The 25844-nt window shown below is 37.5% G+C and overlaps 1 protein-coding gene across 1 annotated transcript; it reads left to right on the top strand.

Moving 5' to 3' along the window:
• Positions 1-174: 174 nt before the first annotated feature.
• Positions 175-24517, top strand: DGKE (diacylglycerol kinase epsilon). Its single transcript, XM_033089435.1, has 12 exons — positions 175-309; positions 551-1023; positions 8253-8412; positions 10051-10170; positions 12648-12791; positions 13066-13223; positions 13608-13659; positions 14780-14893; positions 15935-16006; positions 18408-18535; positions 18772-18883; positions 19256-24517. The coding sequence occupies exons 2-12, from the start codon at positions 569-571 to the stop codon at positions 19433-19435; spliced, it is 1695 nt and encodes a 564-aa protein (XP_032945326.1). The 5' UTR covers positions 175-309; positions 551-568; the 3' UTR covers positions 19436-24517.
• The last annotated feature ends 1327 nt before the right edge of the window (positions 24518-25844 follow it).

The raw sequence follows: 25844 nt of genomic DNA, 5'->3' as shown, positions 1-25844 counted from the left end.
CCGCCCAGCGCGAGGAAGGGCCCCAGAAGCGAGCGGGGCAGAGGCCAAGGTCGCCGAGGCCTCACGATAGAACGGGGGCGCGGGGCGGCGCGGCTGGCGGGAGGGCGCGAGGGGGCCTGCCGGGGGCCGCACTAGCCCGGAGCGGCCGGCTGCATCTGTTGGCGTCCCCGCGGGGAGTGCGGAGCCGGAGCTAACGGTTACCGACGCCATCCCGCGCCGCGCGGCCCACGTGCGCCATCGCGCCCGGAGCCCCTGGCTTGCGGCGGAGCGCAGCCAATTTTTACTGCGCCCTGTCGTGTGCCAGGCCAGGTGAGTCGGCGGCGGCTGGGGAGTGAGAAGGAGGGAGGGGACCGAGCGTGACCGCGCTGGGCACCGCCCCCTCGGCGCGACCAGTCCGTGGGCTGGGCGAACGGGAGGCTCTGAGGTCGGGGCGCGTGCTCCCCCTTTGAAGGGAGCTGAGAGCCACTTGAGCATCCCCTGAAATCCGGAAGGAGATCGGGGCTGACACAGCGAGCCCGCGGTGGACCCCGCCTGTGTCTCTCCTAACTAGGAATCGTCCTTGGAGAAGATGGAAGGGGAGAAGCGGCCGCAGCCCTCCGAGGGCCTGTTTGCGGACGGGCACCTGATCCTGTGGACATTGTGCGCGGTCCTGCTGCCCGTGTTCATCACCTTCTGGTGCAGCCTTCAGCGGTCGCGCCGGCAGCTGCACCGCAAGGACATCTTCCGCAAGAGCAAGCACGGGTGGCGGGACACGGACCTTTTCAGCCATCCCACCTACTGCTGCGTGTGCGCGCAGCATATCCTGCAGGGCGCCTTCTGCGACTGCTGCGGGCTGCGCGTGGACGAGGGCTGCCTCAAGAAGGCCGACAAGCGCTTCCAGTGCAAGGAGATCATGCTCAAGAATGACGGCAGGGCCCTGGACGCCATGCCCCACCACTGGATCCGGGGCAACGTCCCCCTGTGCAGCTACTGTGTGGTTTGCAAGCAGCAGTGCGGCAGTCAGCCCAAGCTCTGCGATTACAGGTACGACCTTTGTGAGTGCTGATTGTTCCACGATGCGTGGTAAGAGTCAGGACTTCATGGCGTGGGTGTAGAGGCCAGCGTTGATCTCTACAAATGGCTCAAACTGCCCACTTGGCGGAAACAAGCTAATGAATATCCCTGGTATTGTACAAGCAGGGCAGCTTTGCAAGTCATATGCCGAGATGATGCATCTGGCCTCGCTCCTCAGCCAACCTGCTGTTTTGTCTGCTGTTTTGTCTGCTGTTTTGTAGGCTCTTGGCTTTCATACGGAGGTCTCTTAAGTGCTGCATATTTCATGACCACTGTATGTTATAGTTTAGCTTTTGTTCCTGTTGATTATTTCCTTTTTACGGAAGGAAACATGAACTATGGGCAAATTAACTTTTCCCTACAGTCGCAACACTCATTCACCCTCAGTGTTGTATTATGAATGTACGAGGAAAACAAGTGTCATTCCAAAGCAGCGCTTTAAGCACCTTTTTCAAATATAGGTTTTGGTGCTATAGTGGCGGAGTACACTTAAAGGGACATGTAGCATCTTAGGCGAGTGATTTTGATTAAGCCAAGAATATTTTAATGACTTTTAAATACACTGTGGGAAACACATCTGTGTTCTTAAATCTTGTCTGAAAATAGGTGAAGATGTCCTTTGCTCATGTTAGAGATTGGTAATAAAAGGGGATGCTGCTGCTTTGTAAATCTTCTATTCTAACTCATTTTACAGTTGAGAGAATTTTACTCAGTGATAAAATAGAACAGGCATCCAGAAATTCTAAACCCCAGAACAGGGTTAGGAATAATATTAATACCTAGCCTTGTCTCAGCCCTAAATCTGGATATCTTCATTGTGATGGGTTTTATTTCTGACAAGTAGAAAGCCTGCTGAACATGTTTAAGAACTGAAATAGAAAGTTGGCACTAGATAGCAAGTTACTTTTCTTTTTTTTTTTTTTAAATCCCTTTTTTAAAAAATTAGCGTGAGCACTGTTAGGTCAACACCTCTCTTTAAATCTCATTTTAAATAGTTTTAGACTTAAGAAAACTTTTCCAAAAAATATATTTTAAACAACTACAGAGTTTTGTGACCATTCATTTTTGTTTGGTCTCTGAAATTTAGATGTTGTCCTTTTAGCATGAGTGAGAGCGAGGTTACCAATTTCATACTTCTTTCTGCAGATACGCATTAGTCTTCGAGAGTTGGGATTAGTTCGAAACAAGACGTGAATTGAGTATGTTTTATTTCCTTCCCTTCTTTGTGTCTGTGCAGAATTGGATAAAAGTGGCTTCCATAAATACCTTTACTGCATTTCACATACTCCTTCACAAATAATCATAGTGCTCTGATCCTCCACTCAAATGATCTTTCTAGAAATTCATATCCGATGCGGTCCCTGCTCTACTGAAAACCCTTCAGTTGCCCCCATCACATGCACTGATTGCCTTTCAGTGTAAACTCCAAAGTGCTTACTTGACACAGTACACAAGGTCCTACGTGCTCTCTGGACCTGGCCTGCCCTCCTATTCTTACCTACCACCATCTGCATTAAACTTTGTATACCAGCAACCTCAGGCTGGATGTAGTTTCCCTAAAATATCAGACTTTTTCTTTCTGTCCTTTTTCTCAAGGCTTTCCTCTCTGTCTTAAGTATCCTTCTCCTGGCTAGCTTCTAGGATTCCTTGAAGACTTATCACATACCCTTTCCTCCAGGAACCTTTGCCTGATGTACTCACCCCAGGCCCCCAATTTTTCCTTCTTGATGACATAATGTCCTGTTTCTAGGTGGTTCTCAAAGTAAGGACCACAGACCACCAGCATCAGAATCACTTGGAAACTTGTTAGAAATGTACATTCTAAGGTTGCCAGATTTAGCAAACAAAATAAAAATAAAATTTTTGCTCTATTTGGGACACACTTACCCCAAAAAATTATTTGCTATTTATCTGAAATTCAAATTTAACTGAGCATCTTCTGTTTTTCCTGGCAACGCTAGCTGTACCCCAGACCCAATGAATCAGAAACTTGGGCTGGGGACTAGCAATCTTTGCTTTAACAGGCCCTGCAGGTAATTCTGAAGTTGGAGAACCACTGCGGATATTTATGTAGCTTTTTAAACATGAGCCTCTGTCCTTAATTTTGTGTCCTTCCTCTTTGAGCACAGTGAATGTTTGTGATGACAGATGTCCTTTTCCTTATCAGCTTGTTCTTACTGGTTACTTAGCAGAATGTTCCAAGCATGCTAGAATCCCTCACCCATGGTAGAAATTATCTCTGTGTAATTTAGGAAGTGTTCATTATTCCCAGGAGAGAAGAGCACCGTATCCTGAAGGGGTACATAGTCTGCAGTGTTCTGATTTATTTTAGCCAGTAATTTTATTCAGTATTACAATCAGCTATGACCTTCTGTAGGAATGACATATTTTAGAATGAGAAACAAGATAAATATCTATTTAGAACTTTTAAACATAGACCAGACTGTCTCTCTCTGGATTTTATCAAGCATGGGGGCAGGGTGGAGGGGGGTCTCAGTCTGAGATTTTAAATGAATTATGAAGACTGTTCAACAAGTCAGCATTTCAAAGGGCGGTAATGACAAGTGATACCTGGTTTTAAAGTCTGCAGCCCAGTTAAACTGCAGATAAGTGACAAAGGCCTTTTAATTTATACTCTATCAATCATTAGTTTTCATATATCAAGCATCTATTTTGTGCTAGACACTGTGCTGGATTCTACTTTTCCTATAGCTTTTTGTGTGCCTGAGTGTTTTCCTGCCTTTACTCCCAAGCACTACAAAATACTTCTGCACCTAGTGTCTTAATCACGCTTTCTTTATTATACTTCCTTTTTTTCATCTAACTAAAAGGAAATTCGGTTATATTTTTAAGTATTCATTACGTTTATTAAATAAACCTTTATTCCTTATAGTGTTCTGTCTCATTAAGAAAACTTAAGGTGCCTTTTTATTTATAAGGCCTTTGTTCATTACATTCCATTCCATACACATACACACACACACACATAAACACACACAGAGTGATTAATAAAGCTTCTGACTCTTAGAAGGTAATTACATTGGCAGCTTTGGTCTCAGCTTTGATTTTCAATTTTATATTTCTGTGTTCCATTGATATGTGTTTATTCATTTCATTAATTATCTGAAACAATGAAAGATAGCAAATCATCTAGAGCTGAGACAGGCAAACTTTTTCTGTAAAAAGTCATATCTAAGCATTTTAGGCTTTGCAGACCATATGGTCTGTCATAATTACTTAACTCTACCATCCATCGTAGTACAAAACCGGCCATAGACAATACATAAATGAATGGACGTAGCTATCTTCCAGTAAAACTTGATTCACAAAATCAGGCAGCAGATGTATACATAGTTTGTTGACCCCTTTTCTAGTGTGAATTTCAAAAATGATCATCTCAATTTCTCATATAATTTTGCAGCTGCTTCTAGCATACTATGGAAGAGAGCTATGATGAACAGGTAACAGTAGAGAAAATAACAAGCAGTGTTGCCAGCAGTTTCCCCCCGCCCTTATGAAATTTTGTTGTTGTTGTTTTTAAATAAAGCAGTCATACTCCTGCATAAGAATGGCACATGGGGTATTTTCTATGTCTTGATGAGGGTTTGAGTTACAGAATATGTTCATTTGTCAAAACTCAGCAAATGGACATATTTGTACATTTCGTTGTATGTAAATTTTACATGAAAATAAAACACCCTATAAACAAATAACGAATCTAGGTAATGACACCTGCTTGCTGAGGTATCTAGAAAGTATTCTAATATCTGTAATTTACTTGAAATGCACCAAAAATAAGATGGATTAAATATACCTGTGTTCAATATAAAAAAATAATTTTAATGTAAAACATTTTTAAAAAGCAAGAAGACTATGCTTGTTTTTTGGAAATGCTAGCTGAAGTATTGAAAAGTGAGATCTCGTAATGTCTGCAATTTACTTTCAAATGATTCAGCAAAATGAGTTTATATTGAAAGAGAAAAAGCAACTGTGGGAGAATGTAATTAAGAATCAGAGTGAAAGGTTGGTCTAAGGTTATTCATTTTTCTATTCTTTTGACTTCTACATAGTTTAAAATTTTTCAGAGTAAAAAGTTGGGGAAAAATAATGATCATAAGCAATTACTCAATGACATGATTACTGAAACTAAAATATCAAGACATTATTAGTAATGGCTTGTTTTCCCAAGTTAAATTTATATCCAGTTAAATACGAATTACCAAAGATTTAAAGAGAACAGGTCTCAGTTTTGAATGGTATTTCTAAGGAAAAGTGTAGTGCTGAATAACCAGTAAGTATTTTGGCTTTACCTTTACAGAGCAAAGGATGGTAATAGCCATCATGTTGGGTAAAAGAATCTCTTCTGAAAATCTAAGGGAATTTAGTAATGAATAATAAAGGTGGCACAAATCAGTGGGGATAGAAAAGATTATTTTATAAATCACGCTAAGACAAGTGCTCGCTGATGGAAAAAGGGTTAGATCTTTGTATCACACCAATTATCACATTATCCACCAAAATAAACTCCAGATAGATTAAAACTGGGGATCTTAGTTCATAGGTAGATAAGGTTCCAGGAAAGCCTGATACTTTAATGAGATTCTCAATGGACTATAGCCCCAGAAGGTTAAGAAGCACTGAATTAAAGACATAAATATGAAAAATGAATTGTGAGGCGGGGGGGTGGGGAAATAAATATAGGTGAGTATTTATCTAATTTGAAAATAGTAAAGGACTTCACAGTATAAAAGCATTTAAATAAACCACAAAGGGAAATGTGGATCTATCAAAAAAAAAATAAACTTAAGTATATTAAAAAGTAACTTTAAAGGAAAACTGAAATAAATTTGCAATAAATATGACAGAAAATTCACCTTCACCTGGTGATCAAAGACCTCCAAATTAAAACAACAAAATACTTTTTTTGTCTATCAAATTATTAAAGAAAAAATGTTAAGTACTAAGGAACAGCATTAGCAGGTGTTAGATATGGTGGATATCTTCCTGCGCTGATAACAGGCACATTGGACAGATATACCGTGTTTCCCTGAAAATAAGACCTAGCTGGACAATCAGCTCTAATGCATCTTTTGGAGCAAAACTTAATATGAGACCCGGTCTTATTTACTATAATATAAGACTGGGTCTTAGATAATATAATACAATATAAGACCAGGTCTTATATTAATTTTTGCTCCAAAAGACTCATTAGAGCTGATTGTCCGGCTAGGTCTTATTTTGGGGGAAACACAGTATCAAAAACCTTAGGAAAATGCATGTCCTTTGATTCAGTAACTTGACTTCTAAGATCCCAGGAAAATAATTTCATTTATGTTTAAGGTTTTTCACCATGGTATTTATCCTTAGAAAAGTAAACTATCTCAATGTTTGGGGAAAAAACAAAAACGGGTTAAATAAATGATGGTATGTCCATATGATGTGATAGTATATATTCTTTACAAACCATGTTTTTAAAAAATATTTAATGGTATACAATATTCATGATACAGTGTGGGAAGAAAAGTACTATTCAGATACATATATATCATATCCCTAACCTGAAAACCAAACATTTAGGTGGTATAAAACTGAGAATAAGTACATCAAAAAGTTAAGAGTAACTATATTTGGATGAGTTTTGTGTTTTTCCATATTTCCTAAATTCTCAAGCATAAGCTGATATTATCTAATTTAAAATGCAATTTAAAAAGTTACACAAGCAGTTCACGAATATATTCTGGTTTTTAGAAACTCAAACAACTTATAAAAGAATGTAGAGTAAAAAGTGAATGTTCTTATCCCTCAGTCCCACTTTTCTTCCCAAAGGAAACCACTGTGAAATAATACGGTAGGTGTCCGTTCAGATTATTTTCAATAACAACATACTATGTTGAAGTCAATAGTAGAGCAGTGGGCGGAGGAACCAAACTTGAGCCGCACAGGTAATCGACTACAGTTTGAAAACAACTATCAACAAAGCTTATGTGCAAGTTATTTTGCAGTTTTCTCCTTAACGGATCATGCAGATAACTCTTCTTTCAGCAGTAAACAGCAGTAATTACTTGACAAATCTGAACATCCACCCAGAAAAAAACAACCTTAAAATAGAAGACCAAGAGAGTCGATCTTGGAGTGAAAGAGCCCTTGTCCTCGTTTTTTAATTATTCATTTAATTATGACCATTATTTTGTGCTGGCCTGCTTTTGTCCGAACAGAGCTGCCTTAGCTGTGAGAGGATGAAACACTAGCAGATTAGCAATAGAAACCGGGATCTTTGCCAGCTTAGTCCCTGCTGGCTTCAAATGTAGAGGCAGAACTGAACGTACCTGTCTTCTGTCTGTCATTTCACATGCAAGCCTATAGATTAGTTTTGTATTAACTGCCAATAAGAAATGGACTATTTTACTATATTGACTAATGTTCACAGATGGTTATATAGTGAAGATATTTTCAAACTGGACCCTGAGGAACGTTTCGAGGACGCAGGCCAGTGGGGCATTTAAGCAGTAAGGACTTTAGGCCTCACAGACCTAATTCAGCCAAAGCACAAATAAATAATACACAGAACGACTGTTCTAGACCACCTTTTGTTTATGTGGATTATATCCATTGATATTCACCACGTTATAAATTATTATTAAACTGAGAAGTTGTTTAAGTGTTTTTTCAGAGATTGATAATGGTAACATAAATAATGTATTTTTATCAAAATAAAACAGATGAAAAGTTCATGAGAACAGTGACATTGTTTTACATTTTTGGTATATTGCTTTGCTTTGAAGTCAACTAGATTCCCCTATCTGCTTCTGCATTCAATTTATTGATGCAGCATATGTCATACCGCTTCTAGAAAACTCTACTGTGCACTTTTGAGAGAATGAGGGTGAAATAGCATCTTAGTGTTGTTATTAATATTAAAATGATCTTAACCTCACAGAAGCCCTGAAAGGATCTTGGGGACCCTGGACTACACTTTAGGAACCACTGTTAAATTAAACCGCCCAGTATGTTCAAACTTCATTGCTCTGTTTTCACTACGTAAATACAGTTATAAATCTTTTATTTGCCAGATTTTATGTTCAATAGTGAGGAAATTACTGTTTTAATTTTTTTTTTTTTTTGAGAAAAATTATAGGTCTCTAGATCAGTAAGATTATCGTTTTAAACTAATTATTGTCTTTGCTTTTTCCCTCCTTCAGGTGCATTTGGTGTCAGAAAACAGTACATGATGAGTGCATGAAAAATAGCATAAAGAATGAAAAGTGTGATTTTGGAGAATTCAAAAACCTCATCATTCCACCGAGTTATTTAACCTCTATCCATCAGATGCGTAAAGACAAAAGAACAGATTATGCAGTGGTAATCAGAGTTTATTTTTCCTTATGTAATTGATTTCCAGAAAGTAGTTTAAGTCCATGTGTGAGCCAGTTATGACTGTGTATGTGTGAGCAGAATCATGGTAAACCATAAAACCCTACCCAGTTCCTAGAGATGTGCCACAGATTTTGGCTCTTAAATTCTTTCATGTCTAAAGGGAAATTGGAAGTGTTATATTAGTGGTTTCTAAATCACTGCCTGCATCTGAATCACTTGGGGAGCTTTTTAAAAATATAGATTCCTGAATCCACCCCAATCACCATTTGTGATTTAGTAGGTCTAGGGAAGGTCCCAGGAATCCATATTTTTTTAAGGTCCTCAGATGATTCTGATGAAGAGCCAAGTTTGGCATTCATGATTATTGTCAGTGAAAAGAAAACATAGATTGTTCTGAAAGAACAACAAAAAAAAAACAAATTGTTCTGAAAGAATTTTTCCATTTGGAGCTCTACATAGGGTGCCTACAGATAAGTTTACATTGCACATTAAATGCTGCCACAAATAATGTTGAACATTAAAGCTGTTAACAACACTTTACAGTATGTTTGTGTGAAAACCAATGTAAATATATCTCTCAGTCTTTATGTAGCTCTTAGGAATCACTATAAAAATTTGCATTAATTTCCTGTTTGAGTATGCCAAAATAGTTGAACTATTTTAAAATCAAACTGTGTCTTTTCCAAGTTAGGATTTTATATCTTAAATGTCATCTTTGTCAATATTCCTGCAAAAGAAAGGCATTTTAAAGTTTAAAAACATGTTTAATGTTGTGATATATATTTTTTAAATATACAACCCCTTACGAGTCTGAATTTAATCTGCAATCACAAGGGATGAGAACCACTATGAAAAACCACAGAACACCTTCATTAGTGTTTATATCCACAAGTGAAGGGGAGAAGAAAGACATTGTTAGGTTAGAAAAACAATTTCATTTGACTTTGGACTTTATACAAATCTGGATTCTTGAACCTATTTCTGAGGACTCCATTTAAAATTTAAAAAACAAAAAAGAGTTACAAACTAAAATACATTAGAATATATCCAGAAAAGGACAGTCAAGATAAAAGAGCAGAGAAACTCAATGTCCATTCTGTGAAGGGTTGAAAGAACTTAAAATGCATTGCCTAGGAGACAAGACTAACGAAAGGCATAATGCTTCAGGTGTTTGAGCATAACAGTTACAGGGAAGAACAAAAATGACTGCAATTACTTCTATTTGCTTCAGGATGCAACATTAGAACAATGAATAAAACTTATTGAAAGACATATTTTTAACTCAATTTAATTGAAAACTTTCTAATAATTCGATTTAGCAATGAAATGGGGCTGTCTGTTAGTGATTTCCTTCTTACATGAGTATCCGTGCGTATACTAGAGGACTTAGCTAGAATAATCTGAAAGAGGATTATATGATACATTAAGTGGAAGTTAAATTAGTTCATTTCTAAGGTCCCTTTTCATTCTTAGAATTCTTTGATTTTTATATTGTATTGAATGTACTAGGATAGTTATTTTTCTCTCAGTAAATTACAGCACTGTTGTTATCAGGAAGTGAAAACTTTGTTGCTCACCAGTTTTGAGATTCTTAACCATTTTCACTCATTTCAATTTTTTTAGCTAGCCTCTAAGCTTGGAAAGCAGTGGACTCCATTGATAATCCTGGCCAACTCTCGTAGTGGAACTAACATGGGAGAAGGGCTGTTGGGAGAATTCAGGATCCTTCTAAATCCAGTCCAGGTAACTAAAGAGAAAACCTTCCTTTCCATATTAATCTTTTCATTTTTAGCTTCTCATTTTTCCTAAATTGTAATAGTTGTTAATGCTTTAGACCAGTAATCAATGATTATAAAAAAGAATGATAATTATAAAAGTATCAAACCATTTGAATATGTGGAGAAAAAGGTAGAGATTTAAAATGGTGTAGCCACATTAGAAAACAGTTTGACAATTTCCTAAAATGTTAAACATATATTTACCATACCTCCTACCAATACCATTTTAGGAATCTACCCAAGGGAAATGAAACATATGTTCTATAACGACTTTTATGCAAATGTTCATAGCAGCATTATTCATAATAGCCAAAAAGTGGAAACAACAGGACTGTCCATCAAAACAAAATGTTACGTACCCATACAGTGGAATGTTATTCAGTGATAAAAAGGAACTAACTGCTGATAGATACATCATAAAATGAATGAACGTCAAAAACATGCTAAGTGAAAGAAGCCAAGGGGTCCCTATTGTATGATTCGGTTAATGTGCTCTGCCCACAAAGGGCAAATGTAGAAACAGTACATTCATGGTTGCCTGGAAATTGGAAGTCACGCACATGGACACTGAGGGATCTCAGTGGAGAGATGAAAGTTCTAAACTGGATTATGGTGGGGGTTGCACAACTCAGGAAACTTACTAAAAATCACTTAAATGTTTACTTGAAGTGGGTGGATTTCATTATATGTAAATTATACCTCAATTAAAAAAATAAGAATAAAAGGATCACAACATTAAGACTGAGGTTACATGCTAGCAGCTTCTACTTCAAAGAACTAAAGAACCTATTGTGCAATGATCAGAAATGCAATAATGTTTTTCCTTCTAATTTGTATTTTTCCCTTTCAACATTACACACCTTAAGGAAATTATAAAAATAATAAAAAAGGAGAGAAAATCACCTGCAGTTTCTCCACATAAACACCTCAGTTGTGTTCACTTGTTTGTGTTCTTTCCATGAATTATCTACACATTTACATATTAACGTTCCTGTAACAATAATCTAAGTACAAATTTGCATTCTGTTTACTTAAAAGTATAAAAGTCATAAAAGTATAAAAGTATAAAAGTCATGTCATAAAAAAGTCCTCATAATTACAGATGTAATAACTAATCACTAGAATAGATATAACATGTTTATCCAGTCTCCTGTTGGAAGTTGAGTTTGTCTCTATGGTTACGCAATTATAAATAACACCACATTGAATACCTTTATTCATGGTATTTCTATCTTTTGGAATATTTTCCTAGATCATTTACAGAATTATAAATATCAAGGATCCTTGCATTTATATAACCTTGCATTTTATTCATATTGCAAAATTGTTTTCCAGAAATGTGTACTGACTTAACACTAATACTGGATTTTTTAAATCCAGTGTAAAGTATGAAGTACTAGTTAAAGGTGAACTTAGTAAATTCTGGTTTCGTGTGAACAGGAAGGAAGGAATGTTGTATAATAGACTATAGGATTGACTCTGTATGTCAGCACTTAATTAGCAGGGGAATCGTAGGCAAGCTGTTGAACGTTTCTGTGTCTTGATTCTTGGTGAATAGAATGAGGCTTACTCGTGCTTTGTAGGGACAGTATTGGGATGAGCCACAATGAATATTAAGAGTCTGGTATTCATCTGAAGAAATCCAAAACACTAATTCGAAAAGACATGCACCCCCATGTTCATGGCAGCACTATTTACAATAGCCAAGATATGGAAGCAACCTACGTGTCCATCGATAGAAAAATGCATAAAGAAGAGGTGGTACATATACAATGGACTATTACTCAGCCATTAAAAGAAAAAAAATACAATGAAATCTTGCCATTTGCAACAACATGGATGGACCTAGGGGGTATTATGCCAAGTGAAATAAGTCAGACTGAGACAGACAAATACTATATGATTTCACTTACATGTGAACTCTGGAAGACAAAATAGAGGAACAAACGAAACAGAAACAAATTCATAGATCAAGAGAATAAACTGATGGTTTCCAGATGGGAGGGTGGTTAGGGGAATGGATGAAAAGGTGAAAGGAATTAAGAAATACAAATTGCCTGCTATGAAAACAGTCATGGGGATATAATGTACAGGATAGGGAATACAGTCGATATTGTAATAACTATATAGAGTCAGATGGGAACTAGACTAGTTGCGGATCACTTGATAAGTTATATAAATGTCTAATCACTATGTTATACATCTGAAACTAATATTGTATATCAACTATAATTGGAAAATAAATTAATTTGTTTTTAAAGTTTTAAAAGATGCAAAGGAAAAAAGAAATCTGGCACAGAGCCTGGCATATTGTTAAAGATGGATGTATTGTAGGCAGTCTTGTTATTTAACCACATCTGTATTCATCTCGAGGGAAATCTTCCTCACAAATGGAGGACAGTGCTGGATGAAAATAAGTGTTTTCTTTTCTTTCATGTCTAGGTTTTTGACGTAACTAAAACTCCCCCTCTCAAAGCCCTACAACTCTGTACTCTTCTTCCTCACTACTCTGCTCGAGTACTTGTTTGTGGAGGGGATGGGACTGTGGGCTGGGTCCTGGATGCAGTCGATGAAATGAAGATTAAGGTATCTACCTTTACAACATACTTGCCTTTCACAGAAGTACTTCCAAGATAACTGTACAATATATTTTTTTGTTATATGTTTATTATGCAGATGAATTTGAGAAGACATTACCAATTTTGAATATTTGCATTAAGCAGTTAGCATTAACAAAACAACATACAGTTGTTATATTTGTATCTGTTATTGCTTTGGTCTTTAAGTTTTATTGACCAAATATTATTGACCTACAAACAGTCTGAAGAGAAAAATCTAAGCTATGTCTTGCATATTCTAGGGACAAGAAAAATACATTCCACAAGTTGCAGTCTTGCCTCTGGGAACAGGCAACGATCTATCCAATACGTTGGGTTGGGGTACAGGTTATGCAGGAGAAATCCCAGTCACACAGGTCTTAAGAAATGTGATGGAAGCAGATGGAGTTAAACTGGACAGGTAAGTTACACTTCCCCCAAAAAGTAGATTTCTTGAGCTTTGAGAGTATTGTTTGGTTTATAAATAAACTCTTGTGAAAGTTAAATGTAATTTAAAAGTAAAAGATTACGTTAGTTGTACTTACATGTAGTTGCTGGTGTTTTATTTTGTGGTTGTATATTTTGTTGTTATAAAGGACTGAAGTCATAAGATAGCCAATTAACTTATCTCAAATTTTGCGTACTCACATACTCACTTAGATGTGCTTACTTTTTCAAATGTTATTTTAATGGAAGGACCTCACTCCCAGGCACCTAGAGTTGATTGATAATAATTTTAATTAACTGGCAGTTAAGTTGGAAATCTGGAAATCATCAAAAGTTTTTTTTAACTTCTATTTTTTAGGTGGAAAGTTCAAGTAACAAATAAAGGATACTACAACTTGAGAAAACCCAAGGTATGTTTTTAGGGCTTCGGTTGCAGGTAGCGTCAGCGAACATGATGGAGTGCCTCCACTGTATGAGACGTGGCACTGAGATGGGACACAGGCCTGGTGCTTCTCTCTAGAGAGCAGAAGAGATCCTCATGTGCACAGCTCCCGAGTGGGATTGTAAAGAGTGCTGTGGGAGAGAGCCAGGGCAAGGGTGCTCGGTTCGGCCCTGGTAGATCAGGCTGGAAAGACTTCAGGGGGGGTCACATGTGACTCGGTCCTTAAAAGGTAAATAAAATTAGATCAACAGAGAAAAGAACAAGACTTTCCCAGCAGAGGAAATAAAGACCAGACAGTACAGTTCTTGGTTAGCAAATAGCAAATAATACAAAGAGAGCAGATCTGTATTTTTAAAAAGATGCTCTGGAGATAGTGTGAAAAGAGCTTAGAAACCTGCGCAAGAACAAAACAAGGGGGATCTTAGGATGAGAAAAACTCAAAGACATTTTAGAGGTAGACTTGATCAAGACTTGACAGCCCATTGGTATTAGAGGAAGAGAAAAAATAACACATTACTACCAGAGTTTTAGTTTTTATGGCTGAATGTATGGAAAGGACATTAACTAAGATAAGAAAAATAGAGAGACTTTCAGGTTTGAGATGGAAGAAAATGAGTTAGATTTTGGGCCTATCAACCTTGAAGCTGTGGCGCCTTGAACAAGAAGTTGGAGATTCAGGCTTATTGCTCAGGAACAAGACAGAGCTGAAGATGTAGACTGAGGAACCCAGGCTGGTTGGGTAGTCAGAAGCTAAGGTGGGACCAATAGCCTGGGTTGAGACTGACAGAAGCAAATGTAACGGGACCGCAGGAGTGGAAAGCCTGGGTGCCGAGTAGAGCCATCCTAGGTGATAAGATCTGAGGTCTAGCATATTAAACAGAAATGGAAGGGAAATTCATATCTATACTGATGAGCCTTTGAACTGAAGTTTTATTACTAGATAGCATAAAATAGCTCTATGTGAAGGGTAAATGCAGGAAGTATTAAATTTTCACAAAGAACATAAAGACTAAGATTTACATACTTAATATCTGACACAGACTTGGGCTGAAGCATAATCTGGTGCTTATTATTACCCTTTTCCATAGGAATTCACAATGAACAACTATTTTTCTATTGGACCTGATGCTCTCATGGCTCTCAATTTTCATGCTCATCGTGAGAAGTCACCATCTCTGTTTTCTAGCAGAATTCTTAATAAGGTGTGTTGGATAAAATAACATTTCCTGCTTATCACCGAAGGTACAGTAAAAATCAATGGTTCAATTCTATCTAGCACTTTCTCAAGTAGATTCAGATAGAACTAACTTATGAGAACACTGACCTCTGCTTTGTGTAAGACTGTCAAATTAGATCCTTAAATGTATTTTATTAAAGTATTTTATCATAGCACATTTTTTTAAATTTAAAGTTGAAATGTTTTACAGCATATTTTGCTTAGAGGGCAACTAAGTGGAATATATGATAGCTTATCTTACTTAAATGGCAACTAAAATTGGAAAGAAATTTTAGGCAGGATAAATTTTTGGTGAAGTTGTTATTGGAAAAATAGATTCCATTGGCTTGAAAACACTCCAAAAGGTAAGAGAAGGAGCAGTTTGTTTACCGTGGCTTTTAACGGGGATCATTGCTCTGGTTTCTAATACAGTGGATTCCTTTGGTGGACGTTTTGTCTTGGAATTTTTTTTAATGACTGTTGGTGATTGAGCAATAGGATGTGAAAAATAAATGCAAAAACAGTTTTGTTCCTGGTTCTATTTTACAAATATTTCGAATTTCCAAATAGTATCCTCTTATTGATATAGGTTTTCCTAAAGCAGTAAGTATCGCTGTTTATACAATTGGTAATTAACATTCTCAGCTCTTCCATCAACCTTTGAATATTCAAAAGTGACTATAAAATGTTTGCTAGATTTATCTGTATTACTTTCATTAAGTAATCTGAAGTGCTAGAAAAAGGTGGAATTTTCTAATTTTAATACAGTATTTCTTTATAAAAATGTAGCTTTTTTGATAACGGGGAGAAAACACCATCTAGGCACAAACCACCCCTATCCCATATTCCCCTAAAAAATGGCTAATTGAACTCCAAAGTAATGGGGCCCCTTCTTCCCATCAGTATCTAATCCACTCTTAAGGTAACATGACTTAGCACTCATGTCTGGGAGCTTTGGTACAGTGTCTTTTTCTTGCAGGGCTTGTTAGATTGTTTTCATATCACAATTTCTGTTCATTTCTCATAGGCCGTTTACTTATTCTATGGAACCAAAGATTGTTTAGTGCAAGAATGTAAAGATTTGAATAAAAAAGTTGAGGTAAGCTTTTAAAGTTTAGGTGGTCTCTGTGTTATGAACATTTTGAAATAAAAGTGCTGAATTATCTATTAACATGTTTTGCTAACATATATGGAGTATTTATTGTGTGCCAGGCACTTTACTAAGTGTTGTATACGCATTATCCCACTAAATTCTCCCCACAGCCCTATAAGGCAGGTACTGTTACAGTCCCACTTTGCAGAATTGCCCACATACACATGTAATCAGCATTTGAACCCAGGTTTATGTAACTCTAGAGTCTGTTTAACTCTCATGCTAAACAGCTTGCGTTCATATGCGATGACTAATGTGAGGGTATCTAACACCGTGCCGGACTCATCATGGCACTCAGAGGAAGTTTAAACCCAAAGTTCAATTCATATTGTGGCGGTGATGTAGCTCTCTTACACACTAAAGCAAAATAAAGATGTATGAGCAGTAAAAGTGGGATATTTAATTATTGTTTATTGCTACCGTATCCCTGACATCATGATGTGGCAAAGTCTTGTATATATTCCTCACTTGTTTCCAAGAAGAAGCTGTAATGCTTAATAGCAATGACAAAGACAATCATACTGGGAAACCTAGAATTAGTAAAATAAGTAAAAGGGGAAGAGCTAAACAATCAACAGCTTGGGAACAGAGTGACAAGAATGAGCAGAGAGTGACGAGCCTGATTATACATAAGCCAAGGAAAGCCAGTTAGGCAGACACTTAGCTCACAGCCTTTGCAGCTATAGCACAGGGAAAATGGCAAGGTTTTCCATTTAAAAAGTTTCCTTCTGATTCATCATATTTCCTTTGACTTAGCCTTTGACAGCATTAGTAGATGAAGCATAGAAGGTAGCGCTTTATTTTTTGTCTGGTATTTTATTTATAGAAAAAAATACGTGTGAAGCCGCCTACAAATGCCAGGCACTGTCCTAGGTACTGGGGATACAGTGATAAAATCCCTTGCTCTAAGTTATAGTCTAAAGAGAAGAAACTGTATCACATTGCAATACAGTTTGAAAAGTGATGTGTTAAGGAAGGCAGGAAGGCATGTAGTCTTACAGGAATAAATAAGAGTAATACATAAACTAGGGGTTGGAGAAACACTAGGGACAACAACTGTAACAAGGAAGTCTTTCTGGAGGAAGTGACAGGCTGGAATGTAAGCATTAAGAATTAGCGAAGTGCAGAAGGAGGTGAAAATTGTTCTCAGCCAAGAACAGTATGTGCAAAGGCCTAGAGGCAAGAGAGAACATGGCATATTCAAGTGAGTTCAGGCTGCAGCATAGCTTGCAGGAGGGAAAGTGGCAAGAGCTGAGGCTGGACAGAGAAATAGAGGCCAAATGGCAGAGGGGTTCCTATTGGCCTGTTGAGGAACTTGGATTTCATCATGAGCACCGAGTCACGCCATTGAAGGGTTGTGATTGGGGGATGACACAAATTTGCGTTTTATGAGTGTTGATTCAACTGCTCTGTGAGAGATGCCTAAGAGGAGAGAAAAACTAGAGGCAGAGCAGTGAGGAACATCTTCGGGAAGAGTGACACTATGCTGGACTAGGGTGCCATCAGGAAGGATGGAGATGGACAGAGACTTGGAAGTAACATCAGTTGTTTTTAGTGATTAATTGGCCATGGAGTATAAAGGCGAAGAAATCAAAGAGAACTCCTGGATTCCTGGCTTAGGCACCTGGGGGGTTGGGGGGCAGTACTACTCTTCCCTGGGAAGTAGATTGGTAGGGAGGGATGCAGAGAAGATGCTTAACTCAGTTTTATATGTAGGAGTTTTAGGTGCCACCGTCAGTTGGAAGTGTTTTGTGGGCAGTTGGATACACAGATCTGGCCCAGTTCACTTTCATGGAACAGCAATATATAGCTGTCAGCACAGAGATGGCAATTAACAATACAGAAGAAGTAGCTAAGATTTTCCTCCAGAGTCTGTAGCATGAGAAGAGAAAGGAGGCTGGTAGATAACTGTGAGGAATGCCAGCAGCGTGAGGCAGGACACGGAGCTCTCCGTCGTGACTGAGGAGGAATATCCAGAGGAATAGTCTGGTGCCCAGAAAGCAAAAGAAGAGAGTATTTCAGAAAAAGAGATAAGGGGTCAGCAGTGTCAGGTGCTGCTGAAACAGCAAGGCAGGTAAGGCCTGAAGAAAATAATGGAATTTAACAAACAGGACATCACTGTTGACCTTGGTAAGAAAAAAAATAATAATAGTTTGTTATAGTTGATTTATAATAAACATTAGACCAGTGGGAAAGCCAGTTTACCTTGAGTACGGGGCAGGAAGTAGTCTTCTCTTATATGTGCACCTCTCATATCTCATGTATATGAAAATGGATGTCCATTCTAAGTGGATATGTCTGGAAATCATGTACCCTGTAGTAATTAACTACTTGGATTTCTTTAAAGCTAGAACTGGATGGTGAGCGAGTAGAACTGCCGAATTTGGAAGGTATTATAGTTCTGAACATCGGTTACTGGGGCGGCGGCTGCAGGCTCTGGGAAGGGATGGGAGACGAGACTTACCCTCTAGCCAGGTATGTGCGTTTGCAATCTGGTTGGTTGTTTGTCTATGTCTGTTTTCATTAAAGCAGTCTGTTCTTTATAGACTCAACTGTTAAAAATTGTTCCCTCAAATTTTCTTTTTCATATATCTCATTAATATAAATGTTTAATAAACTGAGGTCCACCCACCTTAAAAACTAATTGTCTTGACTTGGCTGATTTTATGTTATTTCATCATGTAATCCATGTTTCCTTTTTCCAATTTTAGGCATGACGATGGTTTACTGGAAATTGTTGGAGTATATGGCTCTTTCCACTGTGCTCAGATTCAAGTGAAACTGGCAAATCCTTTTCGCATAGGACAAGCGCATACAGTGCGGGTAGGTGAATATTACTCTAACAGGCTAATTTGTCCCAGTCCATTTCTAAGCCATTGAAATGTACAAAAAAACAGACATACTATAGCTTTCCTTAAACAGTGGTTTACAGCCCTTGCTGTTGATCGCCCTCCATCAGGAGCTGGAGTGGGATGGGGAGAAACAGGAAATAAGGCCCTTGATCCAGTTGAAGAAATAAAGCGTTCAGTGGAAAAGACTCCTTGAAACAATCAGTAAATAAAGATATATTCAGATTAATTTGCTAAGAAATGTCCCTAAGAAGGGTTAAAGGACTATGGATGGTGTAATTAAGAAAGACCTTTCAGAACTTTTTGGGGACTGACTGTTTTCTCATTATTTGTTCCCGGATACCAGCTGATTTTGAAGTGCTCCCGGATGCCAATGCAAGTAGATGGAGAGCCCTGGGCCCAAGGGCCCTGTACTGTCACCATAACTCACAAGACACGTGCACTGATGCTATATTTCTCTGGAGAACAAACAGATGATGATGTCTCTAGTACTTCAGATCAAGAGGACATAAAAGAAACTGAGTAGCTGGACGAGGAAATGAAACTTTATAGAATCCTTATGAACAAGCAGATACACTGTCATCCAAAAGTAGAAATTCTCTGTCAACTATTTAGTCTTAATTTCACCAGTAGTATAATGAGTATACATTTCTGTAAATAGCATTCCAAAAACAGCCAGACTTCCAGGTATTTACAAATGCCTGTTCTTTTCAGCAAAACACTTTGATCACATAATACTCATTTTTTAAAAGTCACAGAAGGTTGTGTGAAGGTGAAGTGTTTTTTCATGGCTTTACGTTTGAGAGTGAGGTTCGCTTTGAAGGGTACACTCTCACCCGTTATTCGTTTGAGGGACATATTATACACCAAGCAAGATGTGAGTGGAAACATCATTTCCATCTTAATTTGTAATGTGGTGCCACCATAACGTTTAAAAGTTAACTTACATTTTTGAATGGAAATGGTCGGTTTCAGATGCAGGATGCCCTCCTGCAGCCTTTTTAGATGCCCACATATAGCCCAGCACCATGTGGGTCCACACGTATTTATTTCCAGGAAATCCTACAAGGAGAAATGTAAAAGAAAGACAATACTTAAAATCTGTATTATGATTTTTATTTTGGGAGCATTTCCAGACCCCCAAATGTTGTTTGGTTACCCCTGGAAATTACCATGTTGAATTGAAATTCAGTACCTTGTTTCCAACCCAATATAGCCCAAAGAGAACCACATAGGTGAATTGGTAAAAATTTTCAGAGAGCACTCTGAAAGTCATGGGTTCCAATCTCTTTTGGGCACACCAATCTCTTTTGACTAAAAGACAATGTCACCCATTCAAAAAAAATGTACTAAAGAAAATTTACTAGTCATATTAATTGCTCAAAAACAGTTAAATAATGCTTCATAAGTTTTAAAACTTCAGTGATCTTATAGTAGTTTAAAATACGGTAGTTTTTTATAGCCAAAGTACTTAACAGAATTTCCCCTGGGGAAGTTCCAAATCCTCTGCTAAAATGTTTATATCATATTTATTTTAAAATGAGAGAGATATATTTTTTTTACTTATTTATTTTCTTCATTGTGGTAACATGTTTAGTGTTTACAATACATGGCTTTATTTAATAAGTTAAACTGATCACATAAATTCTAGTCACAATCAGAAAGGTAGCCTATTAACTAAGTAATTAAAACACGTAATTTAATTCTCCTGACAGATGTTCTCATTCTTCAGAAATACTCGTTAATTTTTTTAAATTTTTTTTTAAAGAAAACGTCAGGGGATCGAAAGCACTGGCAAACTGCTTTTGGATAACTGACAGTTTTGTTTCATTGTTTTATTTGACCCTCAACTGCCAAACACTTACTGAAGGACTAGTCTCATGGTTACCCATTAGAGGGTGCTCTTCTCTTGTGAACCACCTTACTCCTTCAGGTCCTGTAGTTAGACTCATTGGGCCTCCCATCTGTTGTTTTTCTAACAAATAGCCTGTTTGTGTACTTGGTGGTCTTTCATGACATTAATCTCTGAAAGATTAGAATGTATCCCCCAAAACACCATTAGCTCTCCTGAAGGATCTATTATAAATCTGTCATCCATGAATTGCTGTAAACTTAAAAATCAGTCACCTTCAGGTCCAGGAACAACTTAGTGCTGTATACTGTAGTCTGTACATTATATAAAATACTTTTTATTTTGCTTCAATTAACCTCTTCCAGATCTCAACGGGAGATGCTAAATTCTAGTACTGAAAGATTTTGTGAGCAGATCTGTTTCACCTTATTCATACACCTTTCCTGGTAGGTAACCTATTGTGGTGAGGGAGTTTTGTAGATTTTCTTTTATGAGCTGATCATGTTTTTATTATAACAAGTTTTATTCTTTAATTCATGGTCAAAATCGGTTGATATTACATTTTACAAAAATGCTGTTAAGTTCACTTTGCTTTAGACTATTTTATCTATAATTCATAGTGCTAATTATAAAATCAGAATATATAGTTAATTTGGGATATCAGAATTAAAATAAAATAACTGTAGTTTTTTAGTTGTTAAAACTACTCTAACCATAATGTTACATTGCATTTAGAACAGGTTTACATGCAACACCGTCATTTATTTAAACAAATTGGTTTTTCAGTTTTCATAATCAGTGTTTTTTTTCCCCACTGACCCTTCATGAAGTTTTTCTGTTGCCTTCCTCCTCATTCAGACTTAATTTTTATTTAGGAAAGTTACTTCGGAATACCATATTATAAAACATTATCTTATTTCAGCAAAATTCACTTTTTTAGGCACATTCATTCAGCATTTCAAATAAATATATACAGGCATGTGTCTTGTTTTAAATGATTACAATTTATAAGACTCATGTTTGCAAGTTATATATTAAGGTACCAATTGTTTACATTACCAGGGATTCTACACTTTACAGAAGATAATTTGCCATAAGATTTCCCTGTTCCATTTGAAATGGTCTTGATTTTTTAAAATCATAGCTTCTATATTCTCAGGAAGAAATATATGAAGTAAAGCATATCTCCATGTCTGTTTCAATTTCTCTCATCTTTTACTGTCCTCATACATTCCGAACTCCTGGTAAACTTAGTGGCTTAAACACTGAATACCTGGCAGCTCTTATGGATCCCTCATAGAAGTAGATGGTGATAATTTTCAGTACTTTGTTACGTTTAATAGAAATCAAACTGACTTGTGTTTTAAAATATAGGTTGTCTAATGGGAAGATTACATAATCTTAAGTGTGTTTTAGGTTTTTCTGCAACAATTAGCTGTGAACCCTTAATTATAAGCTAATGTTTATAAAAATTTTATAGTCAAAATTATTTTATTTTTTAAGGTGTGTCAAAAACATGTAGTATTTGCTTTTTGAAATACGTTTGCCTACTTAGAGTTGTAAAGTATACTGTGACTCCAAAATTGTAAAGTGCTTTTTTGTGCTATAAAAAGGAATACTACCAACATGTCAAAAAAAGATAGTGTGCATTTGTAATATAAAGTTGTATTTAACATATGTTAATTTTAAATTTGCACCAACTAAAAAACTTTAAAGGTTATAATTTACAGATTCCTGTGGATCCGAATACATTTGTACTTGTTCAGCTGAAAAGGTTATACTTTCCTTAAAATGCGTAATAGTTTTATGTTGTTTTTCCTCGAAATGATAATATTGAAGCAAGACCCAGCACTTTATATTAGGATTTTTTTTAATTCTACCTAACTTGGAACAATGAAATGTAGGTAGATTTATTTTTAAAAAGGAAAAATCTAGACATTTAAAAAAGAAAAAATAGTGTTGTTACTCTACCCCATTCTGAATGAAGGTGTGTTCTCAGCAACAAGACAGAAAAGGCTGTTTTGGTTTTGCTTTTTAAAAGTATGTCCCTGACTTCCTCAAATTTTCCCTTCAAGGCCTAGCTCCTGTTTCTCCAATATGATCTGCAGGCCATCTGCACCCACCAAGTCACCTGAGAGCTGGGTAGCAGTGTGGATATGCCTTTGTGAATCAGTGTCTCTGGAGATGGGACACCGGCATCTCTGGTTTTATTAACAAGCACCTCAGGCACTTCTGGTGTACACTGAAATGTTCACGCTACTGGTCTGTGCCTTGTGTTTCCCCGGGGCTTTTGCCAGATGGCTGCCACGTAGGAAAACTGAATTAACTGGATGTTCTTAAAAATTTTTTTTCTTCACTACACTAACTGCCCTCTTCTCCCCAAATCTTTCTTTTAAAAGAAATTCAGTGAAAAACTTGCTCATATCCTATCCAAGTTGACATACATATCTAAACTCTAGTACATAAAAATTGGTGCCTCAGATTCTGATGGGGAACCATAGGGTTTGGACTGCGATCCATGGAGGACGGAGACGCAGTGCTGCAGGAGCCCGTGAGTGGACGGCACAGAGGCTCCTCTTTCTCACGTCAGTCAGTGCCTCCCCAGGCTGGAGTGCTGCTTAAGACAAGGTTTCAGTCGATAAAACATTTCCTCCTTTCAAAAAAAGATTCCACTGTGTTGTTTTTTTTAAGAGTTTGGAGGCCACTACTCTAATGACTCTGTCACCGTGTTAATTTTCTACTGATTTTTACATATTCAGAAACCCCCTTTTTTTCGTGAAAAGAATATTTTGGAGGTCTCAGTTAGTTGCTGCTTGGAATATGGCCACTTGGCTATTTCACAAATTTTAAAGGCATTTTGTTGAATAGTAAATCACTGGCTTAGCCTGCTTCTCATATTTCTAATTTTAGTATAGAAGTGGTCTGTGTATTTAATTTTAGTTATGTAAATACACACACACATTTTCCTTCATGGCCCTGACTGTAGTCAGTTCATGAGACTTGCAGTTCTCAAAAAGGTACGTTCCAAGGTTCTAGAGAAATAATCAAAAAGTGTCATCCTCTAATACAGAAGTTGAATTGTATTGCTGATCTTAGACCTAGAATACTTCCTGGTCTCTGCAAGGATGCCCTGGGCTACCTCACCAAGGAAGGACGGTGTCAAAGCAGAATGCACATCTCATGACTGACGTGAAAAGAGCTGGAAAGTTAGGTGGTTTTCCTTGTTCCTCTAATCGTGTCCAGGCAAGAGGGCATCCCAATTACATGAGATTGGGCTACCTGTGAGAAAATTCCTGGAGTAAGGAGGGGCCTTTGTGAAATCTGGATGACAGTGGTTCGTAAGAACATTTGTTGTTATTCCAGTTCTAGGCTCTGCCAGCAGTCTTTCTCTTGAATTTGATCTGCTTAAATGAGCCCTGGAGGTAAATTGGCACTCTGATTTGTAATTCTGTTTTATACACGTTTAAAGCCCCCTGGGTCCTTGGCCCTGATCAACCTTGCAGGTGAACTGACTGAATCAGATCTCTGAATCCAGTGTTGAAGACACTTGTGGGGCTTCACTAGGCAGCCAGTGGGCCCCTTGCTCTTTCTCCCCCTCTGGCCACAGAACTGTGTACCTACCACTTAATTACCCTGTGTTAATTGCTTTTGTTGTGTTGGGTCTGTATAGTTGTGGTTATTGCCTACAGACAAATGTAAATTAAAGCATTTGATATGTTGAAGGTGTTTGCTTGTTTTTTAATAAAATTAAAAGTGCAGCCCTTAACAAGTATGATCCTGTGTTGCTTTTTGGATACAACAAGAAAATAAGCGGTTTTGAGTTAGTTTCACAGATGGTTCTTGGTCTACCCCAGGACAAACATACAACATGTAGCAAGTCAGGTACTTCTGGACAGAAAGAATATAAAATTTATTTTGTATGGCTTTTGTAGCCACGAGGCACAGAGTATACATACTTGAATGACACTTAGGAGAAACATCCACTCCCATGTTTATAGACTGGCTCAGGGAAAAGCAGAGCAGTAAGTGGAATGAGATAAATGAGGTGAATTTGTCTCATTTCGGTCAGTCCAGTGGAAAGAGTATAGAATTTATTTGAAATACCTAGGTGGAAAACCCAGCCTCTGCCACTATTTAACACTGGGCAAGCCACTTGTTCTCCCTGAGCCTCAATTTTCTTTGTAAAAGTGACAGTTGATACCCACCTAAAGGTTGCAAACTCAACTGACTAGAGGAACGAGACAGGTGACCAAGGTAGGAGTGGGGGAACTGTGGGAAACTAGAAAGTACCTGATTATGGGCAAGCAGATACAGTGTGAACAGAACTTCTCTTTCTAGAGAAGAAAAAAACTTGATAATCTAATTTTGAAATATTTGTTGGCAACTACCGTGTTTCCCCGAAAATAAGACCTAGCCGGACCATCAGCTCTAATGCATCTTTCGGAGCAAAAATTAATATAAGACCCGGTCTTATTTTAACATAAGACCCGATCTTCTATATTAATTTTCGCTCTGAAAGACGCATTAGAGCTGATGGTCCGGCTCGGTCTTACTTACGGGGAAACATCTCCCACAGGGTCATATGATTATAGGGGAAGGTGAAGACATCTTAATATACCTGGCAGAAATACGCATTTCCTTGCATGTCAGATCTGGATTTCACGTAACCTTTTGTGGCCTATAACATTTTTAATTCATTTCATTAGGTATTAGAAGAAGGAGATTCTGTGGTCCAGCTTCATTCTGTCACCTTTACCCAGAATTCCATTCTTACATATTTTTTGAAATAACTTAAAATTCATTGCTCACTTGCCTGCCTTTTTTTTTTAATGACATCAGGCATAACGCACCTTTTTCTGATCAATAGTTTTAAACATGAATTAGCATGCTTGGCTCTGATACCCACTGACATGCTCAAGGAAGTCTCGCTTATTAACTAAATAACTCCTGACAATTCCATGGTTTGACTTCCTAAACAGCTTTAACACACGTTTATTCGGCACTTGAGTGTTGTGCTAGATGCTTTTATTTACTTTTATCTCTTAGAATCAACAGTTCTGTGAGGTAGACACACGTTATTAAT

The sequence above is a fragment of the Rhinolophus ferrumequinum genome, chromosome 21, assembly GCF_004115265.2.
Source record: "Rhinolophus ferrumequinum isolate MPI-CBG mRhiFer1 chromosome 21, mRhiFer1_v1.p, whole genome shotgun sequence".
In the NCBI taxonomy this organism is placed as follows: domain Eukaryota; kingdom Metazoa; phylum Chordata; class Mammalia; order Chiroptera; family Rhinolophidae; genus Rhinolophus; species Rhinolophus ferrumequinum.
The sequence above is the reverse complement of the archived record's forward strand: the minus strand, read 5'-3'. Positions and strand labels throughout refer to the sequence as shown.

Coding starts and splice junctions, on each gene's coding strand:
- DGKE (XM_033089435.1), top strand. CDS start 569: ATGGAAGGGGAGAAGCGGCCGCAGCCCTCCGAGGGCCTGTTTGCGGAC. Junction 13,224..13,607: donor GATGGAGTTAAACTGGACAG/GTAAGTTACACT, acceptor TCTATTTTTTAG/GTGGAAAGTTCAAGTAACAA. Junction 14,894..15,934: donor CTAGCAGAATTCTTAATAAG/GTGTGTTGGATA, acceptor CATTTCTCATAG/GCCGTTTACTTATTCTATGG.